The 19239-nt window shown below is 41.9% G+C and overlaps 2 protein-coding genes across 9 annotated transcripts in view; one reads left to right on the top strand and one right to left on the bottom strand.

The window, feature by feature from the left end:
• NAA16 (N-alpha-acetyltransferase 16, NatA auxiliary subunit) overlaps positions 1-7085 on the bottom strand; it is a 65991-nt gene extending 58906 nt beyond the window's left edge. For 3 of the 7 annotated variants that reach the window (XR_013824805.1, XM_079902722.1, XM_079902729.1), the window contains exons 1-3: positions 6733-7085; positions 2866-2950; positions 1163-1267 (exon numbers count right to left, since the gene is read on the bottom strand). Coding sequence is in view for 6 of the 7 variants with exons in the window: in XM_079902722.1 (XP_079758848.1) it covers positions 1163-1267; positions 2866-2950; positions 6733-6786 (244 nt within the window). In the remaining variant the exon portion in view is untranslated. The remainder of the gene's footprint in view (positions 1-1162; positions 1268-2865; positions 2951-6732) is intronic. The other 4 variants (XM_079902727.1, XM_079902725.1, XM_079902723.1 and 1 more) reach the window with 3 other exon arrangements.
• Positions 6778-19239, top strand: part of MTRF1 (mitochondrial translation release factor 1) — a 67717-nt gene continuing 55255 nt past the window's right edge. The window contains exon 1 of one of the 2 annotated variants that reach the window (XM_079902731.1): positions 6778-6880. The gene's annotated coding sequence lies outside the window, so the exon portion shown is untranslated. Of the gene's footprint in view, positions 6881-7081; positions 7171-19239 lie in introns of those variants that run through there. The other variant, XM_079902732.1, reaches the window with a different exon arrangement.

Raw genomic sequence — 19239 nt, forward strand, 5'->3', positions numbered from 1 at the left:
ATATTTTTAAGTAACCTTAGAAAATTATTGGTAAAAATTCTTCACGTTGCCTATCCCCTCACTTTCCTATGCCAGCACCTCAACACTCACTTATTCTCAAACACTATGTATGGAAACAGAGTATGTATTATATAAAAATTGCAATTATCTTTTAAAACAAGTATATATTCAATCAATTATAAAACAACATGTAACCATCAATTAATTCACTAGTGATATTAAAGACCACAAAAATTAAGTCTTTATTTAATGTAAAGTCAAGTCTTAGGATATCTTGGAGCCAAAAAACCATCATACTCACATGCCCTCTCTTCGCTCTGGGGTAAGCACTGGGATAAAGAAGTAAGTATTTAGTATTTTGAGAGAACCCTAAGCTAAATATGTAAAAACACCACTAAGACTACGTTCAATACTGGCCAATAGCTAGATGATTTAAATGTTAAAAATTAAGGTACAAGGGTAATATGTGAAAAGGTTGTAAGTATATAAATAGGTAAAACAGAGATTAAAACAATTTCAACGATCCATCCCTAAAGAATATTTTTGTTTTTTTAACAAACTGGGATACTAGTCAATGAAAAATACGATTGTTAAGTACCCAGTTAAGTAACAGCTAAGTCCCTGTGCAACAGGAACCAAGCTGAAAATCAACATAATATTTAATACTAAATAAAATCTATTTTACATCAAGTTGCTTCTGAATTTTTCTCCTAAAATTTCTAAAGGAAAGTTTAAGGAACTTTTAAGGAACACAAGTTTTACTATACAGGTAAGTACTATACAGGTAAGTCATTATTTGGAATGAGGAAAGTATCACTCAGTTTATGGATATATAGGAAAAAAATGGGTTTTAAATCACATATAATTATTAGTTACTATTCTCTCACACTAGGCACAACTGCAGTAAATATACAGTGCATAGTAATTCTCTTTAAAATACTCTAATAAACAAAAAAATAAGTAGGGAACAGATGAAACTAATATTAAAAATGTTGATAATTATTGAAACTTGATAATGGGTACATAAAGTTCATTACATTCACTCTTCCATATAGTTTAAAATTTTTTCATAGTGAAGTTTTTTTTAATTTGAGTTAGAAAAAACTCATAAATGGAAAATACATAAATGAAATTAAACTATTCAACTACTGCAAAAGGATACAGACATGACTCTTGACATCATTACGAAGTCCTTTACGAACAAATTCATACGCCTCTTCTTTTTTTCCTAAACAGTTCAATGTTAATCCTTTCATAGCCAAAGTCTCTGAAAAATATTTTTAACCTCTATTTACACATGAAAAATTCAAATTATTCTCTTAGCACTATTTTAATATCTGAGCTCTACCAATACTTACATTATTCATCCTTTTAATCCTATAGTTAGAAGAATTTCTCTCCAAATAAAAAAAGTAAAAGTATATTTATGTATCTGCTTAAAGCTTAGCCCAAGTCCTTCTCTGAAATTCCTCAGGCTGGGACTGAGTTGGTACAATGCTTTCTGTCTTTCTGAAGACTCTATAAAGGAGGTTAAGATTATTCTGCTGAAAAAAGGTAACACAGCAGGGTCCTGAGTCCTGTTGAGTTAAGTCTACCGCAACAGACCTCAGCTTTCACCTGAGATCAAGCCTACTAAGAATCAAATCATCTGATTTATACCCCACAAAATCATTCAATCTACCTTAAAGAGATGTACAGAATTTAAAAATCACCTTACTCATTATTGGAACAGACTTCATTTTTGGCTGCAAGTTTATTCCAATGAATCCCACTTAGGCTAATTAACATCAGTTTGCATTTGAAAAGCACGAGTGGCAACCCAAGAATATGTTGAAGGCAACCCAAGAATATGTTGAAGGTAGTTAATCAAAGATTGTTTAGAATGAAATAATTCTCTGAATAATCCACAACAAGGGAATTAGACAAGAACAATGGTTTTCAAACTGATCTCTATGGACTATGGTTTTCAGAACGGGTGATCCAGCAGTCCAGGCCCCTATGACCAAACATCTTATTTTTTAATCTGTTTTTACATAATGAATTTCCCCACAAGCTCCCCTTTGGATAAGGGTTCCACTGCTAAACAGCTTGAAAACAAGCTTTAATTTCTAAAATTCTATGAAACAACTTTCCATTTCCTTCAAAGAATGTTTGAAGTGTTATTAGAAAGCCGAGTAGGGTCAGTCTATTTTCCCAAAAAGATGGTCTCAATAATTACTCAAGTCTAATATTCAGAAACCCCAATCAGCTTTGCTCTGCTACAGGACCATAATTTACACGTCTAACCTGATCCATCCTTTTACCAAACACTGGTAACCAGTGAAAAAGGATGAGACAAGCAAATACAGACTTACTAACATCAGTGCTAGAAAAACAACCCAAGATAACACAATGGTAAATCAGTAGTATCTTATTTACATATGAAGGTTAGCAGATAGATAAAAAAAATACATCTACCAAAAAATAAAATGCATTTGATTGTATCTTCATACTACTTTGGTGTTGCAAATATTGTTCTAATTTTACACACGAGAAATCAAGGGATAAACTTAAATTCTATTCAAAGTAACAAATGAAATCAGGTCTATAAAAATACAGGTATATATGCCAATTACTCACCAATATATCAACCAATCATTTCTCATCTAAAAGTAAAGACTGTAAATACACCTAAGCATAAAAGAAGTAATCTAGAATAAGAATGATATGAGGCATATCTGAAAACGTTAAACATTTATGCACTCTAATAGAGAACTACAAGGCCATGGAATCTGGGAAGTATTCTTCCCTCACAGTTGGGAATCCTATCCATCTGGTTTTAGAATTAGATTTCCCCAAAGTAATCTCTCATAGGTGAGATAATACCTCCATGTTCAGCAAATTTTGGATTTGAAAGAATCAACTTGCAAAACTTGAGGCCATTTTTGTATTGCTTCTGTTCATAACATTTCTGTAAAGAAATATGAACAAAAATTATTATATAAAATGAATACACATGTAGCAACTTTTCATTCCATTATATAAATTCTAAATTCAAGATCCAAAATTAGGTCTAAAACATATGTGATGGAAAGGTTTTGTATCAATTCGTATCAGTTATAACATGAAGTTTACCTCTGTAACCTACTCCTTGCCAAACTATTCTGGTATCTGAGTATTTTTACTTTTATAGAAGGTAAAGAAAAAAACACCTTAATTGTCAACCAACACACTGCTACAGCTTTCTTTTATTCAAAATCCAAAAGCAAAAACATATGTGATAACACAGAAAAATACTAGAAACTGCATTAAAAGTCTTTGCTACTTCAAGAATGGAACCAAGGCATACACACAAAAAAATACTGCTATTTACTGAGCAACTACCACGTGTCTGTACAAAACTTGCTATAACTCAAAACAACTCCTTAAGGTAGGTGTCATGACCTCCAGCTTACAGATGTAGAAACTGAAATTTAAAAGTCCATTAGATTAATTTACAAGTGGTTCAGCTTAGTTGCAAACTCTCCTCTGACTCCAAGACTATGGTCTTTCCATCACTTGTAGTCTAAACAAGTGTAAGCAAATCTCTTACACTTGTATTAGACTAGGTTTATTTAGGAATAAACCCTCTTTATTCCTCAATGCCACCAGCCAGGCTAAGTAATCACGCCTGCCCTCCACAGCCATCAACCACCAGAACACCGCATCTTTAACTCAATCTTTCACTTACGTGGTTACGGGTTTTCTTTTTAGTACTCAGCGTGCCAAGCTCATCCTCACCTCAGGGCCTCTGCACTTGTGTTCCTTCCACCCCCTGCAATGTTGTTCCTCCCCACATCTTCCCATGGCTGATTCCCTACGATCAAGTTTTACATATCATCTACCTGACAACTCTAACAGTGCCAGCCTCTTACAGCACCCCCCAAAACACTCTATCATATTACTCTATTTTCTACACAGCGCTATCATTTCCTGACATTCTTACTCATTTTTGTACTTATTTAGTGTCTATCTTTCCCACCATACTGTAGGCTCCTGAGAACAGGGATCTTGCCTACTTTAAACACTGCTGCATCCTCAGGTTCTAGACAAATAAGAACTGCTCAATACATAGTCAATATATACATTCAAGTTCAAAGCAAAACAGTACCAGCCAAGGAGGAGGAAGAGATTAATTCTTACCAACAGGGGTGGGATATGTAGAGGAGAATTAGAAAAGTATTCATAGAAAAACATCTTTATATTAAGGCTTCTTGATTGCCTATGGGGAAGAGAACTTAGTGGCTGGGAAAGAGGATTGGAAAACCTGAATTTTGAACCATGCGAATATATTACATATTCCAAAAATATTTAAAAAAAAAAAAAACCAAAAAACAAGCAGAAGGAACTACTGGGGAAGAGGAAAAGAAGAGAAATATTATTTTTTTCTGCCTTACCAAGTGATCTGGAAGTAATAATATCATACTACCAATAACAGTAATAGTAATAGTTAACACGTATTGGAAGCACTTACTATGTGTCTGGCACTGTTCTCATTTATTCCTTACTTAAATACCAGGAAAGCCTATGAGATGCACGTTATCTACATTTTAGATGGAGAGACTGAGGCACAGTTACTGAGTTTACACAGCTACTGAGTTTACACAGCCAGTAAGTGTCAGAGCCACAATTCAAGCCCAGGTGGTCATCTCCAGTATCCGAGTACTCAGGTTAAAGAAAAGTCTTAAGTTCAGTAAGGAATATCTACTTAGTAGAAAAGATAGACTCTAGTTTCAACTTTGCTACTAACCAGACCAAGAACCTTAGATACTTAGTCATTTACCATCCCTGGGTTTGATTGTCTCATTTGTAAAAGAGGGTCTGCAATAGCTCCAAAATTCAACAAAACATAACGCTAACAGCCAATCTGGGGAATAAGATAGGCAGGTACAAGCCATGCAGAACATGTGATAAGCAACCTGGTGAATTTGGTATGGGTGTCTTTCAGTGAAATGATAATTTTTAAAGAATTACTGTTGGTGGCAAAGCATTTTGGTCCACCAACCAAACTTTAAAGAATAATTTTATTATAGACTTCTGTTTGCTATGGAATTTGTCATAGTAAAACTTTACCCACACTTATTGCAATTTGAGACAATCAAATCATTCACTTTTGCAGTATCCTCCTAAATTCATGTAACGTTATAATAAGCATTACATACCCAGATAAAAAATGTTTAGCACTTCCCAATTTATTTGGGGATAAAATTAACTCTGCAGTGGTCTTTACATTTTTTTATAACTAGAGTAATAATAAATCATATAATTGTTTTTCATTATGCTACTGATAACACGATTTGAACTAGAAAATATCCATACAGAGAGAAAATAAGTGTCTGTCATCTTTTAGGTATAATACCAAATGTCCTAAAATCCAACAATTTATAGATAATTTTTCATTAACATGTTTCAGTTCCCTTAGACCAAAAAAATAACAACAAAACACCCCACCCAAAAGGGGCAAAAAAGTTCACTTCTCCAATTCCACACTGCGAAAAATACAAGGGTATGAGAAAAATGAAAGTAAAATAAAGAAAAAATATATGCAAAGTCGAATGAAGCAATCTGCCACAATGCTTTAATTAGATTTATGTTTTTACACTCGTTTCTCATCATTTGCGCAACACTAAGCACCATATAAAATTAAGACAAAATTTTCATCCCATTTACTATGTAGCTTTTGTAACATTCTGAAGACTAAGTGTGACGTTTCTATTTGGCTTGAAACAGAACGGCTACTATGATTTTTTTTTATCTGCAATTGCTTATACTTTATTTTATATATAATAAAGGTAAGCAACAGCTAATGGTCATATAACCAACACAAGCTCTGATTAATAAATTCACCCTTAAAATCTAAACGCTGGTTTTCAGATGAAAGACAATCAGTCTCCAGTGTCTACTGAGAAAAGCAAAGGCATGTTGCCCCTCCTCCCTGGAAAACCATTAAGGTACCAGGACGGTGACATATAACCCACAGAAAACTCCCCTCTCCACCCGGCAGCCGTCATCATTACGGGACCATTATTCAGGTTTCTGCTCGGAATCAAAGTAAATGCACCCCTCAAGTGCAATACCAGCCAGTCCGCGCGGCTTTAACCACTTACAGGGCCTGTACGAGTTAAAAACAATCAGAGCTATGTTCGGCTTTTGAACTTAGAAATGCACTTCGAGTCACGTACTTCCCAAAGAGGCTTAGTACGACACACCAAAAATAGGCAAACTCTCTACCAACGGGAGGATGAGTCTCCGGGGTTTTAGTTTCCCGTAACCGGTATAAATCGGATCCCATCCCATTACAGGATCGCTCCCGCTTTCAAAGGTGTCGAGGTGCGCTGTGCAATAGATTCCACGTAAGGCAGTGAACGAACACCTGGACGCAGGGATGCTGGCAAAAGTAACTGGGGTGGACCGGGGGGAGGAGGTCGCGAGGCCGGCCGCCAGGCGCCGCAGAGGGCACGGGCCACTCCCGGCCGGCGCGCCCAGGCCCAGGGTGACTGCGGCGGGAAGATTCTGGAAGGAGCGGCCGCGGAGGGAGGGAGGAGAGCGGGGTGGCGGGCCCTGCGAGGCAGGGGTAGGGCCGTGCGGGTTCGCGCACAAACAAAGAACCCAGGGGGGCCGGGCCCAGCCGCGTAGGCGCCATCGCCGCCAGACAGCTCGCCGCGCCGGGCCCGGGGCTGCCAGGGGTGGGCGGCGCAGCCACTGGCCACTTACCAAGATGCGTTTGAAGAGGTTGCTCTCCTTTGGCGGCAGCTGCACGTTCGGCATCGCGGCTGGAGAGGAGGCTGGGTGCCCGCGCGCTCCGTTTCGCGAGATGGGCACCGGGACGAGCCGCGGCTAAGAGTCGTGCTGCGGGCGACGGGTCAGTTCATACTTGGGGCTGAGCAGCCTGGGCAGAGCTGCCGAGCAGGGCTGGCAATGGAAAAGGAAGCCGGTCTGGGTAGGATACCCTTCAGCCCCAGCCTTGCTTTGGGGTAAGCGCCGGCGGCTCCCGTACGGGGCAAGATGGCAGCTAGGACCCGCCCCCCTCGAGCGAGGCGGCGTGCGCATGCGCAGGGCGCCCCGCGGCGAGGAACTGGGGCCCTGTGTCAGGCGGTCGCTTCTGTCACCTGCACCGAGGCTCCGGGTAGGGAGCTTGCACCGTAGCCGTTCGTAAGTCGCTGCCTTGTACTGTGCTTTGGTTGTTAGGCTTCTGGCCCAAGATAATGTTAGTTATATCAGAATCTGACTTTTTTGATTTCTCTCCAGTCAGGAATTTAAACAGTGCTGGACACAAAGTAAATTTCTTGATGTAGGACGAACTTGTTTTCCTTATTTTCTCCCTCGACTTAGTCTTTGAGAGAAGCCTTTTCTCTCCAGGGCAGAGCAAAGAAGTATTGACAACGTACGTGAGGTCACTGGGCAGGACTTGAAAAGGGCTAATGTGAAAGCACGTTTGAAATGTCAGAGAAAAATATTCTCAGCAGTTTTGAACACCTAACATTGTCAGTGAGAATTACGGTGGTTTTATGGGGCGCCTGATTCCCCAGGTCTACCTACGCTTTCTCCTCAGGTGGTTCTCCTTTATACAAGCCCTATAATAATGAAAGAAAAAAGATTCAAACCCAGGATCTTCCAACTCTGAGGCGCTTTCTACCATACATGAAAGGCAGCATAGTGACAGAAATGTGGGAGTCTAGAAAGATCTGGACATACATTGTTGACAAGAATAGCCGTACATACGGTGTAGGTTTAATATTAAGGTATATGTAAATATTAGGTACATAAACTTATACATGTTCTGGATCTTCATTTGTGCATGTTTGTGAGACTACAGGGTAATTGATGCATAGTTGCATTTAATGGGCTGTAATCAGAACTGGGTCGGGCTTACTTGATTTTTTTTCCCTGTAGCCTGAGTTGGTCGGAGATGGGAGAAAGTATCACCTCAGTCTTTTTTTTGGCCCCTCTGCAGGGTTTGCCAGATACTAGTTCCCCGGCCATGGATCAGACGCGCACCCTCAGCAGTGAAAGTGCAGAGTCCTAACCACTGGACTGACAGGGAATTACCTCACTTTTAAAATAAGGAAGGGACTGTTATTAAAACGGGGGAGGTCCAGAAGGGCCTATGTGTTCTAGACAGAAACTAGGCTCCGCAAGCTATTAGAGGAAGTAGGCAAAGAGGGCTTCATGGGAAGCTTGGCTGAGTGGCACCTGAGCTGGTGGTGGTCTCCTAGACCAGGGGTCCCCAACCCCCGGGCCACAGACCGGTAACAGTCCGTGGCCTATTAGGAACCTGGCTGCACAGCAGGAGGTGAGCGGCAGGTGAGTGAAGCTTCATCTGTGTTTACAGCCGGGCCTTATTGCTCCCATTGCCGCCTGAGCTCCATCAGCGGCCGCATTAGATTCTTATAGGAGGGCAAACCCTACTGTGAAATGCGCATGCGAGGGATCTAGGCTTCACCCTCCTTGATGAGAATCTGATGCCTGATGATCTGAGGTGGAGCTGAGGCAGTGATGCTAGCGCTGGGGAGCGGCTGCAAATACAGATTATCCTTAGCAGAGAGGTTTGGCTGCACAGAGACCACAATAAATCAGTTGCTTGCAGACTCATATCAAAACCCTATCAGTGAGTGGCAAGTGACAATTAAGCTGCATCTTACAGAGTAGACTGGACATAAGCAGCACACTTCGGGTGTCACTGTCTCCCATCACCCCCAGATGGGACCATCGCTCAAGCCACTCTGCCTCACCTCAATGCCGACTTCAAAATGACAAGTTGAAAAAAGAGTGCACGCACACCTCGTTTGTCTACAGTGGGATGCGGGGGGGGCGGGGTGAAGGGAGAGGTGGGGAATTGAAAAGAATGCCAATATCGTAGCTGGTAGTTGTCAGCCTGAACCTTAGAGTGTCTAAAAGACGTGATGCGCACACAGTGAGAAAGCCTGGATTAGCCCATGGCTGTAATTTTTTGTTTTTGTTTTTGTTGTTTTGTGCGGTACGCGGGCCTCTCACTGTTGTGGCCTCTCCCGTTGCGGAGCACAGGCTCTGGACGCGCAGGCTCAGCGGCCATGGCTCACGGGCGCAGCCGCTCCGCGTCATGTGCGATCCTCCCAGACCGGGGCACGAACCCGTGTGCCCTGCATCGGCAGGCGGACTCCCAACCACTGCGCCACCAGGGAAGCCCTATGGCTGTAATTTTATCACTGACTTCCTGTTTAGTCTGGAGCAAATCTTATTTCCACCTTTCAACAGAAAATGGGGTTATAATAACATTATGGTAATCTTGCACACCAGGGTTACGTGAATGTAATGCTTAGTCATTCCTAAGCCCTTAGAAAAAAAAACAAATGCACTGTAAATCTGAACTCGTTGTCTCTCAAGAAGAATGCTGAAGCCCCACTGAGGGCCTCTACCCAGATGTTCTCTCCTGGTGCTTCAGGCGGGGTGGACCTCCTTTAGAATCATGCACATGGTAAAATAACAGTAGCAACACCTGTGAAGACCTGAACAGTTCCTGGAGCACTTTTTACATACGGGATATGGGCCAGTGATTCTCCTGCAAAGTCTCGTAGAGCCAAGGAGAAAAGAATCTAGAAAAGGATGGTCTCCACCCCATATACATAGCATATCTTACAAAGCCCGCTGACAGGGTAAAATCAAGTCATTTGCTGCTATTCCCACCACCAAAGGGATGGAAAAGAGCTCATCAGATTGCATAATGTTTCTGCTCACTTCGCCCTTCCGTGCTCTTGTTTCAGAAAGGAGGGTACTTCATTCCTCCCTGGGAGCTCTTGATCCCATCTCCTTTTGCTTTTCCTGAACTTTCATTCATCGGTTATTCCCCCCCACTATTTGCATTTTCTCCCTCCTTATGTAGTTTATATTCTACGGGAGGAGGCGGAGAAAAAACACATAAAGAAACAAGATTATTCCAGACTGTGGGAGGTCCTGGGAAGGAAATAAAACAAGGTCATGTGAGGGCAATGGGGGTTGAGGAGAGAACAAATGTGTTTAAATACGCGAAATACTTCAGGTACTCAGGAATGATCTAGAACAGCTTCTGGAGACGTGATAACATGAACAGAGACCTAAAGGATGAGAAGAGAATTAACAAGATGAGAAATTGGAACATCACTTTCCAGTGAAAGGGAACCACGTGCATGATTAAAAGAGTCGGGAACTCTTTTAATGATTAAAAGATCAATCATTAAAACATGATTAAAAGAGTCACGTTAACATGATTAAAAGAACATGATTAAAAGAGTCAGGTTATGATTAAAAGAGTCAGGTTAAGAACTACAGGTTCAAGGAGGTGGCTGGGGGGTCATGCAGGGAGGAAGATGGTACAGTTCAGTTGAAACTGTAGCCCACGTTGTCTTCGGTTTGTCATCTTAGGCAATGTGGTTTGGTTTGGTTTCATCCTAAACTCAGTGAGGGAGCCATTGAAGCATTTGAAGCAGGAAAGTTTCATGATCTGATTTATTTTTTTAAAAGGTCACTCTGAAAGAGAGAATGGGGTTTCTTCTAGGAAAGTGCAATTCTAATCTAATCCTTCTTAAGACTTGGCTTCTGCCTCTTTTGAAAATGTTCTCTGAAATCTCACCAATTCATTTGTTCAGTACTTAGTTATGGAGCACAATGTGACAGTCTTCTGACAAACAAAACTAGCTGCCCTTATGAAGCTCACATGTTAAGGATTGCCTAGTGGCCAAATCCAAAGATTTTTTTCAGTTCACAGTTTCCTTAATTTCTCTGTAGCATTTCACACAGTGGATCACCATCCTTGACTTTTTCTGCCTTCAGTCACCAAGCCCCAGCGGAATCCTGGGTTTCTGCCTGTCTCTCCTCCTAGTCATTCTCTGGGTCCTCCATCATCTCCTCCTCTTTCTTTATTTTTTTAAATTAATTTATTTTATTTATTTAGTTTTGGCTGTGTTGGGTCCTCGTTGCTGCACACAGGCTTTCTCTAGTTGTGGCGAGCGGGAGCTACTCTTCGTTGTGGTGCATGGACTTCTCATTGTGGTGGCTTGTCTTGTTGCGGAGCACGGCCTCTAGGTGCATGGGCTTCAATAGTTGTGGCACACGGGCTCAGTAGTTGTGGTTCGCAGGCTCTAGAGCGCGGGCTCAGTAGTTGTGGCACATGGGCTTAGTTGCTCCGCTGCATTTGGGATCTTCCCGGACCAGGGCTCAAACCCGTGTCCCCTGCATTGGGAGGCGGATTCTTAACCACTGTGCCAGCAGGGAAGCCCCTTCTCCTCTTTCTAAATGTTGGTTGTCTAGACAACTTGGCTTTCTCTTTCAACAGCAGCAATAAAACCTGTTCATCAAGCACCTGCTGCTCAGCAGCAAGATGAAATTAATAATTCTCCTGCCCCCATAGCCTCCATTATTAATACCAAGCAGATTACAAATCTGTCCCCAGTTTCAAACCCTCTTGATCTCTTAGCCTTCATGCCCACTTGTTTGTTAAATATCTCCACCTGGATGTCTCATAAACATTTTCTACTTGAACAGTAAAAATAAAACTTATTGAGGCTTCCCTGGTGGCACAGTGGTTAAGAATCTGCCTCCCAGTGCAGGGGACACGGGTTCGAGCCCTGGTCCAGGAAGATCCCACATGCCGCGGAGCAACTAAGCCCTGCGCTACAACTACTGAGCCTGCACTCTAGAGCCCGCCAGCCACAACTACTGGGCCCACATGCCACAACTACAGAAGACTGCGTGCCTAGAGCCTGTGCTCTGCAACAAGAGAAGCCACTGTAATGAGAAGCCCGCACACGGCAACAAATAGTAGCCCCTGCTCACTGCAACTAGAGAAAGCCCAAGCGCAGCAATGAAGAGCCAACTCAGCCAAACATAAATAAATTTATTTTAAAAATAAAAACAAAAAATAAAATAAAATAAAATAAAACTTATCATCTTTCCATCAAGCCAGCTCAAGTCCTGACTTTGTAACAGGGAAGAACCTTTGTATTCTATTGCAAGTTATTCACTAAAGGGATGTTGCCTATAAGCTTAAATTATACATAATAGCCCATCTCTGGGAGCCCTGCCTCCCAGGTAATGAGCATTATGCTAAAATACCTTTGTTTAGCTCACAGGAAGCATCCTAACTAGGCCCACCTGTGAATGACTGCAGGGAGGAAGAAATTAACACATCCCCTCTGGAGGCTGATGGGAACCAGGAAATGTTTGACTTTACTCCCTCCCCTTTATGTATAAAAGAAGCCTGAATTCTAACTCAGGCAAGATGGTTCTTTGGGACACGAGTCCACCATGTTCTCAGTCTGCCAGCTTTCCAAATAAAGTCACTATTCCTTGCCCCAACATCTGGTCTCTGATTTATTGGTCTGTCATGTGGCAAGCAGTATGAACTTGGACTAAGTAACAACTTCTCTATTATTGTTAATGACACCACTTCTGTAGTTAAAATTTTCTGATCAGTTTTGACTCCCCTTTATTATCCTCCACATTCAAGTTGCCTAGTCCTTTAAATTCTAGGTCTGTCACGTTTCTCCCTTTCCTCCTTGCCTTCCATTCCCACTCCAGCTTAACATTAAATATTGCAAAAACCTCATAATTGCAAAACCCAGTAACCTCATAACTCTTTCAGGCTCTCTCCCCACCATTTCATTATGCACATCGCTCTAGATTTGTCTTTTCTATCTAGACTCAGTGTATAAAAACTTTCAGTGACCACCCATTGTCTAGAACTCAGTCTATTCTCAGATTTTTCTTTCACTTTGCTCCCACAATTACCTTATATAGCAGCGGAACCAGTGGGTACATCAGGTCCAGTATTTTCTAAACTCCATACTTTCGCTCAACCTGATAGTTTTATGAGATTGTTCTCCCAATACCCTAATCTTTATCTTCGTAAGTTCTTCATCTCAAATGGCATGACTTTCATAAGATCTTCCCAAGTCTTCCCAGTAGATCTAATCTCTCTCTTCTCTGTATTTACGTAGCACTTTGTCCTTCTTTTATGCCTTTAGTCTTAGTGTGTTTTATGTTTTATAAATTGTAAATTGTTCGAAAACAGTGGTTCTCAACCTTGTCTGCACTTTTGTATCATCTAAGGAGCTTAAAAATCTACTGATGCCTGAGTCCTACCTCCATAAATTCTGACTTAATTGGGGCGGGGTGGAGATGGGGCATTTCAGATCTTCTCGGATGGCTGTAATGTGCAACCAGAGTTGAGAACCACTGTTTCAAGGCATTTCATCAAAATCCAGGCTTAAACATGCCACCGTTCCTCTTGAGGTTGAATTTAGATAAGGCACATAAACAAAAAAACCCTCACCACCAAGATTCAATTTGGAACCCTAGGCAAAAGCCGCAAATTGCAGATAGGACCACAGATAGGGAAAGTGACCTAGAATTAGCACCCTTCAAAGACTCTGGATCTGCGCAGAAACAACTTTACCCAAGAGTTCCCTCAAAACTCTCAACAGATTCACGCCCTCCAGTCCTCTCACTTCTGTTGTATTCTTGTTTGTCTGTCTCTCTGCTTTCTTTCCAAACTCATCCTCCTACTGCTCCTTTCTATGCCACACCTTGCTGTTCGGCTTTATCCTCAACCCTTTCACTGAGCATTCTCTTCCTCCCTACCTTCATTGATATCCAGCCCTTCATCAGGGACATTGTCTCTCGTTTTGCATCTTCCTCTGCTTATATACCGTAGGAGTTCATGAGGGAAAAATCAGCACTTTTTTCCCCATCCCACTGCCCCCCCCCAAATCATAATACTTCACCTTCATTTAAGGACAGGATCCTTGAGTCTATACTCACCAGCTTTGTTGTTCTCTTCTCCTCTTCCTCTTGGTCACTATCCTTCATTTGTTCATTTGCCAAGTGACAATAGTTGTCATTTCAACTTCACTCCTAGCGTCCATCTACTATGATTCCAGTAACTATATGTATGATTTAAAACCCTAGCCTTGGATAAATAAACTGTGGTGCATTTAGACAATAGAATATTATTTAGTACTAAAAAGAAATGAGCTATCAAGCCATGAAAGGACATCAAAGAATCTTAAATGTATATCACTAAGTGAAAGAAGCCAATCTGAAAAGGCTGCATACTGTATGATTCCAACTATATGACTTTCTAGGAAAGACAAAACTATGGAGACAGTAAAAAGATCAGTGATTGCCAAGGGTTAGGGGGAGGAAGGGATGACTAGGTGAAGCACAGAGGGTTTTTAGGGCAGTGAAAGTATTCTGTGTGATACTATAGTGGTGGCTACACATCATTATACACTTGTCAAAACCTATAGGGTATACAGCACCAAGAGTGAACCCTAATGTAAACTATGGACTGTGGGTGATAATGAGGTGTCAATGTAGGTTCATCAGTTGTAGCAAATGTATTGCTCTGGTGGGAGATATTGACAATGGAAGAGGCTATGCCTATGTGGGGACAGGGGGTTTCCATAGGGGAAATCTCTGTACCTTCAGCTTAATTTTTCTGTGAACCTAAAACTGCTCTAAAAAATACAATCCGTTTTTTAAAACATCCCTAGCCTTACAGTTCCTTGGTTTCATCTACAAAGACCTTCACCTTCTACACTATTTTAGCTACCCACTCCCATGGCCAAATTTAGAATCAGCAAGACCTGCCCCTCCTCTTAAATCATAAATTCTGGCAATCTACTACCTTATATTTTATTTTATTTCATTTCATTTCATTTTACCACGCCGCACAGCATGCGGCATCTCAGTTCCCTGACCAGGGATCGAACCTGTGCCCCCTGTAGTGGAAGTGCAGAGTCTTAAGCACTGGACCATCAGGGAAGTCCCTTAAATTATTTTTAAATGAGAAGAGATTTGCCAATATCCTTTTAACTCCAAGGAAACTTGTTTCAACAGGCATAACTCCCTGTTATTGAAGATGAGATGCCAGCTTCTGGGATTAGTAGCCTGGCAGGGTGACACTAAGAGAAGCCTTTTTGCCATTGCACTGAGGTTCCAGCATCCTGCCTCCAGCATGAGCCCAAGGGCTGTTGCTCTCATAGGGTTGTTCTGTGTACATCTATCATTTCTAATGCTAGTGACTTCAATCAGATTCTTTGAGGGACAATTCATGTTCTAATGACAATCTCCTATCTTTTCTTCCACAAGCATTTGCTGATTCCTTAATAAGAGGCTTTCACTCTTCAAGATGCAGGGGATCACACTATTTTCTCCTTATCTGTTCACTCATTCAACCCCCATTTGTGGAATGCCCTTCAGCACCCATCACTTTTCTTCTTTCTTCCCCTCTCAGCAAAAACAGTGCCTTCTGGACTTCCCTGGTGGTCCAGTGGTTAAGAATCCACCTTCCAGTGCAGGGGACACGGGTTCAATCCCTGGTCTGGGAGCTAAGATCCCACAGGCAGTGGGGCAAGTAAGCCCGCAGGCTGCAACTACTGAGCCCACGCACCACAACTAGAGAGCCTGCACACTGCAACTACTGAGCCTGTGTGCTCTGGAGCCTGCACGCCACAACTAGAGAGAAGCCCGTGTGCCACAACTAGAGAGAAGCCCACTCACCTCAGCGAAAGATCCTGCGTACTGCAACTAAGACCCAATGCAGCCAAAAATAAATAAATAAATATTAAAACAAAAACAACAGTGCCTTCTGGCCTTTGCAGAATTAATTCCTCCAACAGTGCTTAGGAGGGAATACATTTCTACCTTCTTTGGAGACTTTACTTCTCTCTCCTTATTCTCCCTTCTCTTCTCAATTACAGTAATCATTTAATAATAACTGTTATTGGGGGGCTTCCCTGGTGGCGCGGTGGTTGAGGGTCCGCCTGCCGATGCAGGGGACACGGGTTCGTGCCCCAGTCCGGGAAGATCCCACATGCCGTGGAGCGGCTGGGCCCATGAGCCATGGCCACTGAGCCTGCGCGTCCGGAGCCTGTGCTCCGCAACGGGAGAGGCCACAACAGGGAGAGGCCCGCGTACCGCAAAAAAAAATAAATAATAATAACTTATTGAGCACATACCCTGTACCAGACACTATGTATAATTTGCCATTTCTTATTTAATCCTCATGAAAACACCATGAGAAAAATACTGTTATCCCCCTTTTACAAATGAGAACTGAAGCTTAAAAAAAGTAAATTTATACCCAATTATGAAACTAAGTAACGGCCATCTCACCAAAGTTCATGCCTGTAGCTACTATGCTAAACTGCTTTTCATAGCATACTAATGAGTTTCCATAGATCCTTAGCCAGCCTCATGCAGTTTATTTTTTGCATTAATTTCCAAGGGAAAAATCTGTATTAATGGGAATCTGCATTAATTTTCTATCAGTGCCGTAACAAATTGCCACAAATTATGTCTTAAAGCAACACAGATTTATTATCTCACAGTTTTGGCCGTCAGAAGTCAGAAATGTGTCTGCAGGACCATGTTCCTTTTGGAGGCTCTAAGAGAGAATTTATTTCCTTGCTTTTACCAGCTTCTCCAGACCCCCTGCATTTCTGGGCTCATGGCTCTTTCTTCCATCTTCAAAGCCAACAGCAAAGCATCTCCTCTACTCACTGACCTCTGCTTCCTCTTCACATCTTCCCTCTGACTCTAACTCTACTGCTTCTCTCTTATAAGGACCCTTGTTATCACACTGGGCCCAGGAAGATAACGCAGGATCATCTCCCCATCTTAATATATTTAATCACATCTGCAAAATCTCTTTTTGCCATATAAGGTAACATAGTCACAGATCCCGGTGATTAGAGTGTTACACACATTCAGCCTACTACATGATCTTTGTAAAATACAGATCTAATGATGCTTTTTACAAAGTATTAATTAATTAATTTATTTTGGCTGCTCCGGGTCTTAGTTGCAGCACTTGGGGTCTTTGTTGTGGCCTGTTCAGTTGCAGCATGCGGACTTCTTATTTGTGGCAAGTGCAATCTTAGTTGTGGCATGCACGTGGGAGCTAGTTCTCAGACCAGGGATAGAACCCAGGCCCCCTGCATTGGGAGCTCAGAGTCTTACCCACTGGCCCACCAGGGAAGTCCCTAATGATGCTTATTGCTTAAATTTCTTCCGTGGCTTCCAGGAGAAAGCTGAGCCTCTTTACCTGAGAATGTGAAGCCCTTTATGATCTAGTTCCTGCCTATCTCTTGAAATTTCCCAGATTCTCAGTGTGTATCTGCGATGCCCTTCCTATCTGTGCCTAGCTCACTTCTACTTGTCCTTCGGAATTCAGATTAAGGGTCAGCTTCTCCCAGAAGCCATCCCTGTCCCTGACCCTGATATGGCTACCTCTCCTCTACACTCTCGAAACACTCACTACTCACCTCTAATATAGTGCTCATCGTACTGTGTTGAAGTCACTAACTTACTCGTCTATTTCCTCCATTAGACTGAAGTCCCTCTGGATCAGACACCATGTCTTATTTAACTGTGCATTCCCTGTGTTTTACAGTTGTTGCTCAAAAATATCTTTGCTGAATTAATCTTCTTCCTGTAGCACATAGCATAATATCTTATGTATAGTGCAGAGTCAAAAACATATTTGCTAAATTGAGCTATAGTTGTTTTCACCTCCTCAGGAATAGGAAAGTAATATATCATCCTCTGCCAAAAAGATTCAGAATTGGGGACTTGTATCTTGCTCCCCAGAACTGTAAAATGAAGTGTGAATAATAAATTGCTAAGTATAATACAAGGAAAGATTCAGCAATATTACAAGAATTGTAATTGAGATTATATGAGAGCTTAAATGAAGGACTATGATAGGTGGATGAGCTGATCTATCAAAGACACTGACAGCTGGAATGGAGTCTGTTTTCCTCACCATTGAACCCCTAGCACTTAGCAGAGCGCTTGGCACATGGTAGATATTCAGAAAATACTGATTTGTTGAAGATAATTTCAATGAATTGCACTCCAGGCAGAGGAATTAGTATTGTTAAGAAAAATTGGGAGACGCTGAAATAGGCAAAGAGATTATAAGACCTCCTGTTGAATTGTGTTTTTTCATTGTCTTTGAGCTATTTTACAACTCTTTTATGTTGTAGAAAACTGCTAACAATGTACATGATTCTTTTACTGAGATTGCCCTTTTTAAAAAAATTACTTAATTAATTAATTTATTTTTGGCTGCGTTGGGTCTTCATGGCTGCGGGGCAGGCTTTCTTTAGTTGCGGCGAGCGGGGGCTACTCTTCGTTGCAGTGCGCAGACTTCTCATTGCGGTGGCTTCTCTTGTTGCCTAGCACAGGCTATAGGCGCGTGGGCTTCAGTAGATGTGGCTCGCAGGCTTTAGAGCACAGGCTAAGTAGTTGTGGCACTGGGGTTTAGTTGCTCCTCGGCATGTGGGATCTTCTCGGAACAGGGCTCAAACCCTTGTCCCCTGGATTGGCAGGCGGATTCTTAACCACTGCGCCACCAGAGAAGCCCTGCACATGATTCTTTTCCCTAGAAATGCAAATTTGTATAACTGAGATGCAAGTGGTTATGTCTTGCGTGTACTGACCAGTTTTTCATCTTTTAAACAAATTCATTTCAGCATTCCTTATGGTGTATTTATGTTTTCTCTTTAGATTTTGTTTAACAAATTATAACATCCCTCATTAATTAATAATTTTTAAAAAATTGACAGTTGTACATTTCATATTTATACAAAAGTAATAATCTTACCTTTAAAAATATCTTTTAGGGCTTCCCTGGTGGCGCAGTGGTTGAGAGTCCACCTGTTAATGCAGGGGACACGGGTGCGTGCCCCGGTCCGGGAAGATCCCACATGCCGCGGAGCAGCTGGGCCCGTGAGCCATGGCCGCTGAGCCTGTGCGTCCGGAGCCTGTGCTCCGCAGCGGGAGAGGCCACAACAGTGAGAGGCCCGCGTACTGCAAAAAAAATATATATATATATATATATTTATATATATCTTTTAGCAATATGAACAAAAATGCCAAGTTTGAAGATGTGTTTTGGAAGAAATAAGGAGTTATCTGGTTGAGCTGAAACATGAGGACATGAGGTTCTTGGAGGATATCATGAGAGATGAAAAGAGGCTAGCTAGATTGGAGTCAGATCTTGGAGAGCTGGGAGAACGATGTGCAAGTTAATGAGAGAGTACAGGCAGCAGAATCAAGGTCACAGTGCAACCCAGCCTTTTTGGTTCAAATCCCTTTGGCCACTCTTCATCTGTCTGTTGGGCACAATCTTGAGCAAGTCACCTAGCCATGCTGTGCCTCAGCAATTCGTAGGGTTGTTGGGAAGATTGAGTGAGTTAG

The sequence above is a fragment of the Stenella coeruleoalba genome, assembly GCF_951394435.1.
Source record: "Stenella coeruleoalba genome assembly, chromosome: 18".
Lineage (NCBI taxonomy): Eukaryota > Metazoa > Chordata > Mammalia > Artiodactyla > Delphinidae > Stenella > Stenella coeruleoalba.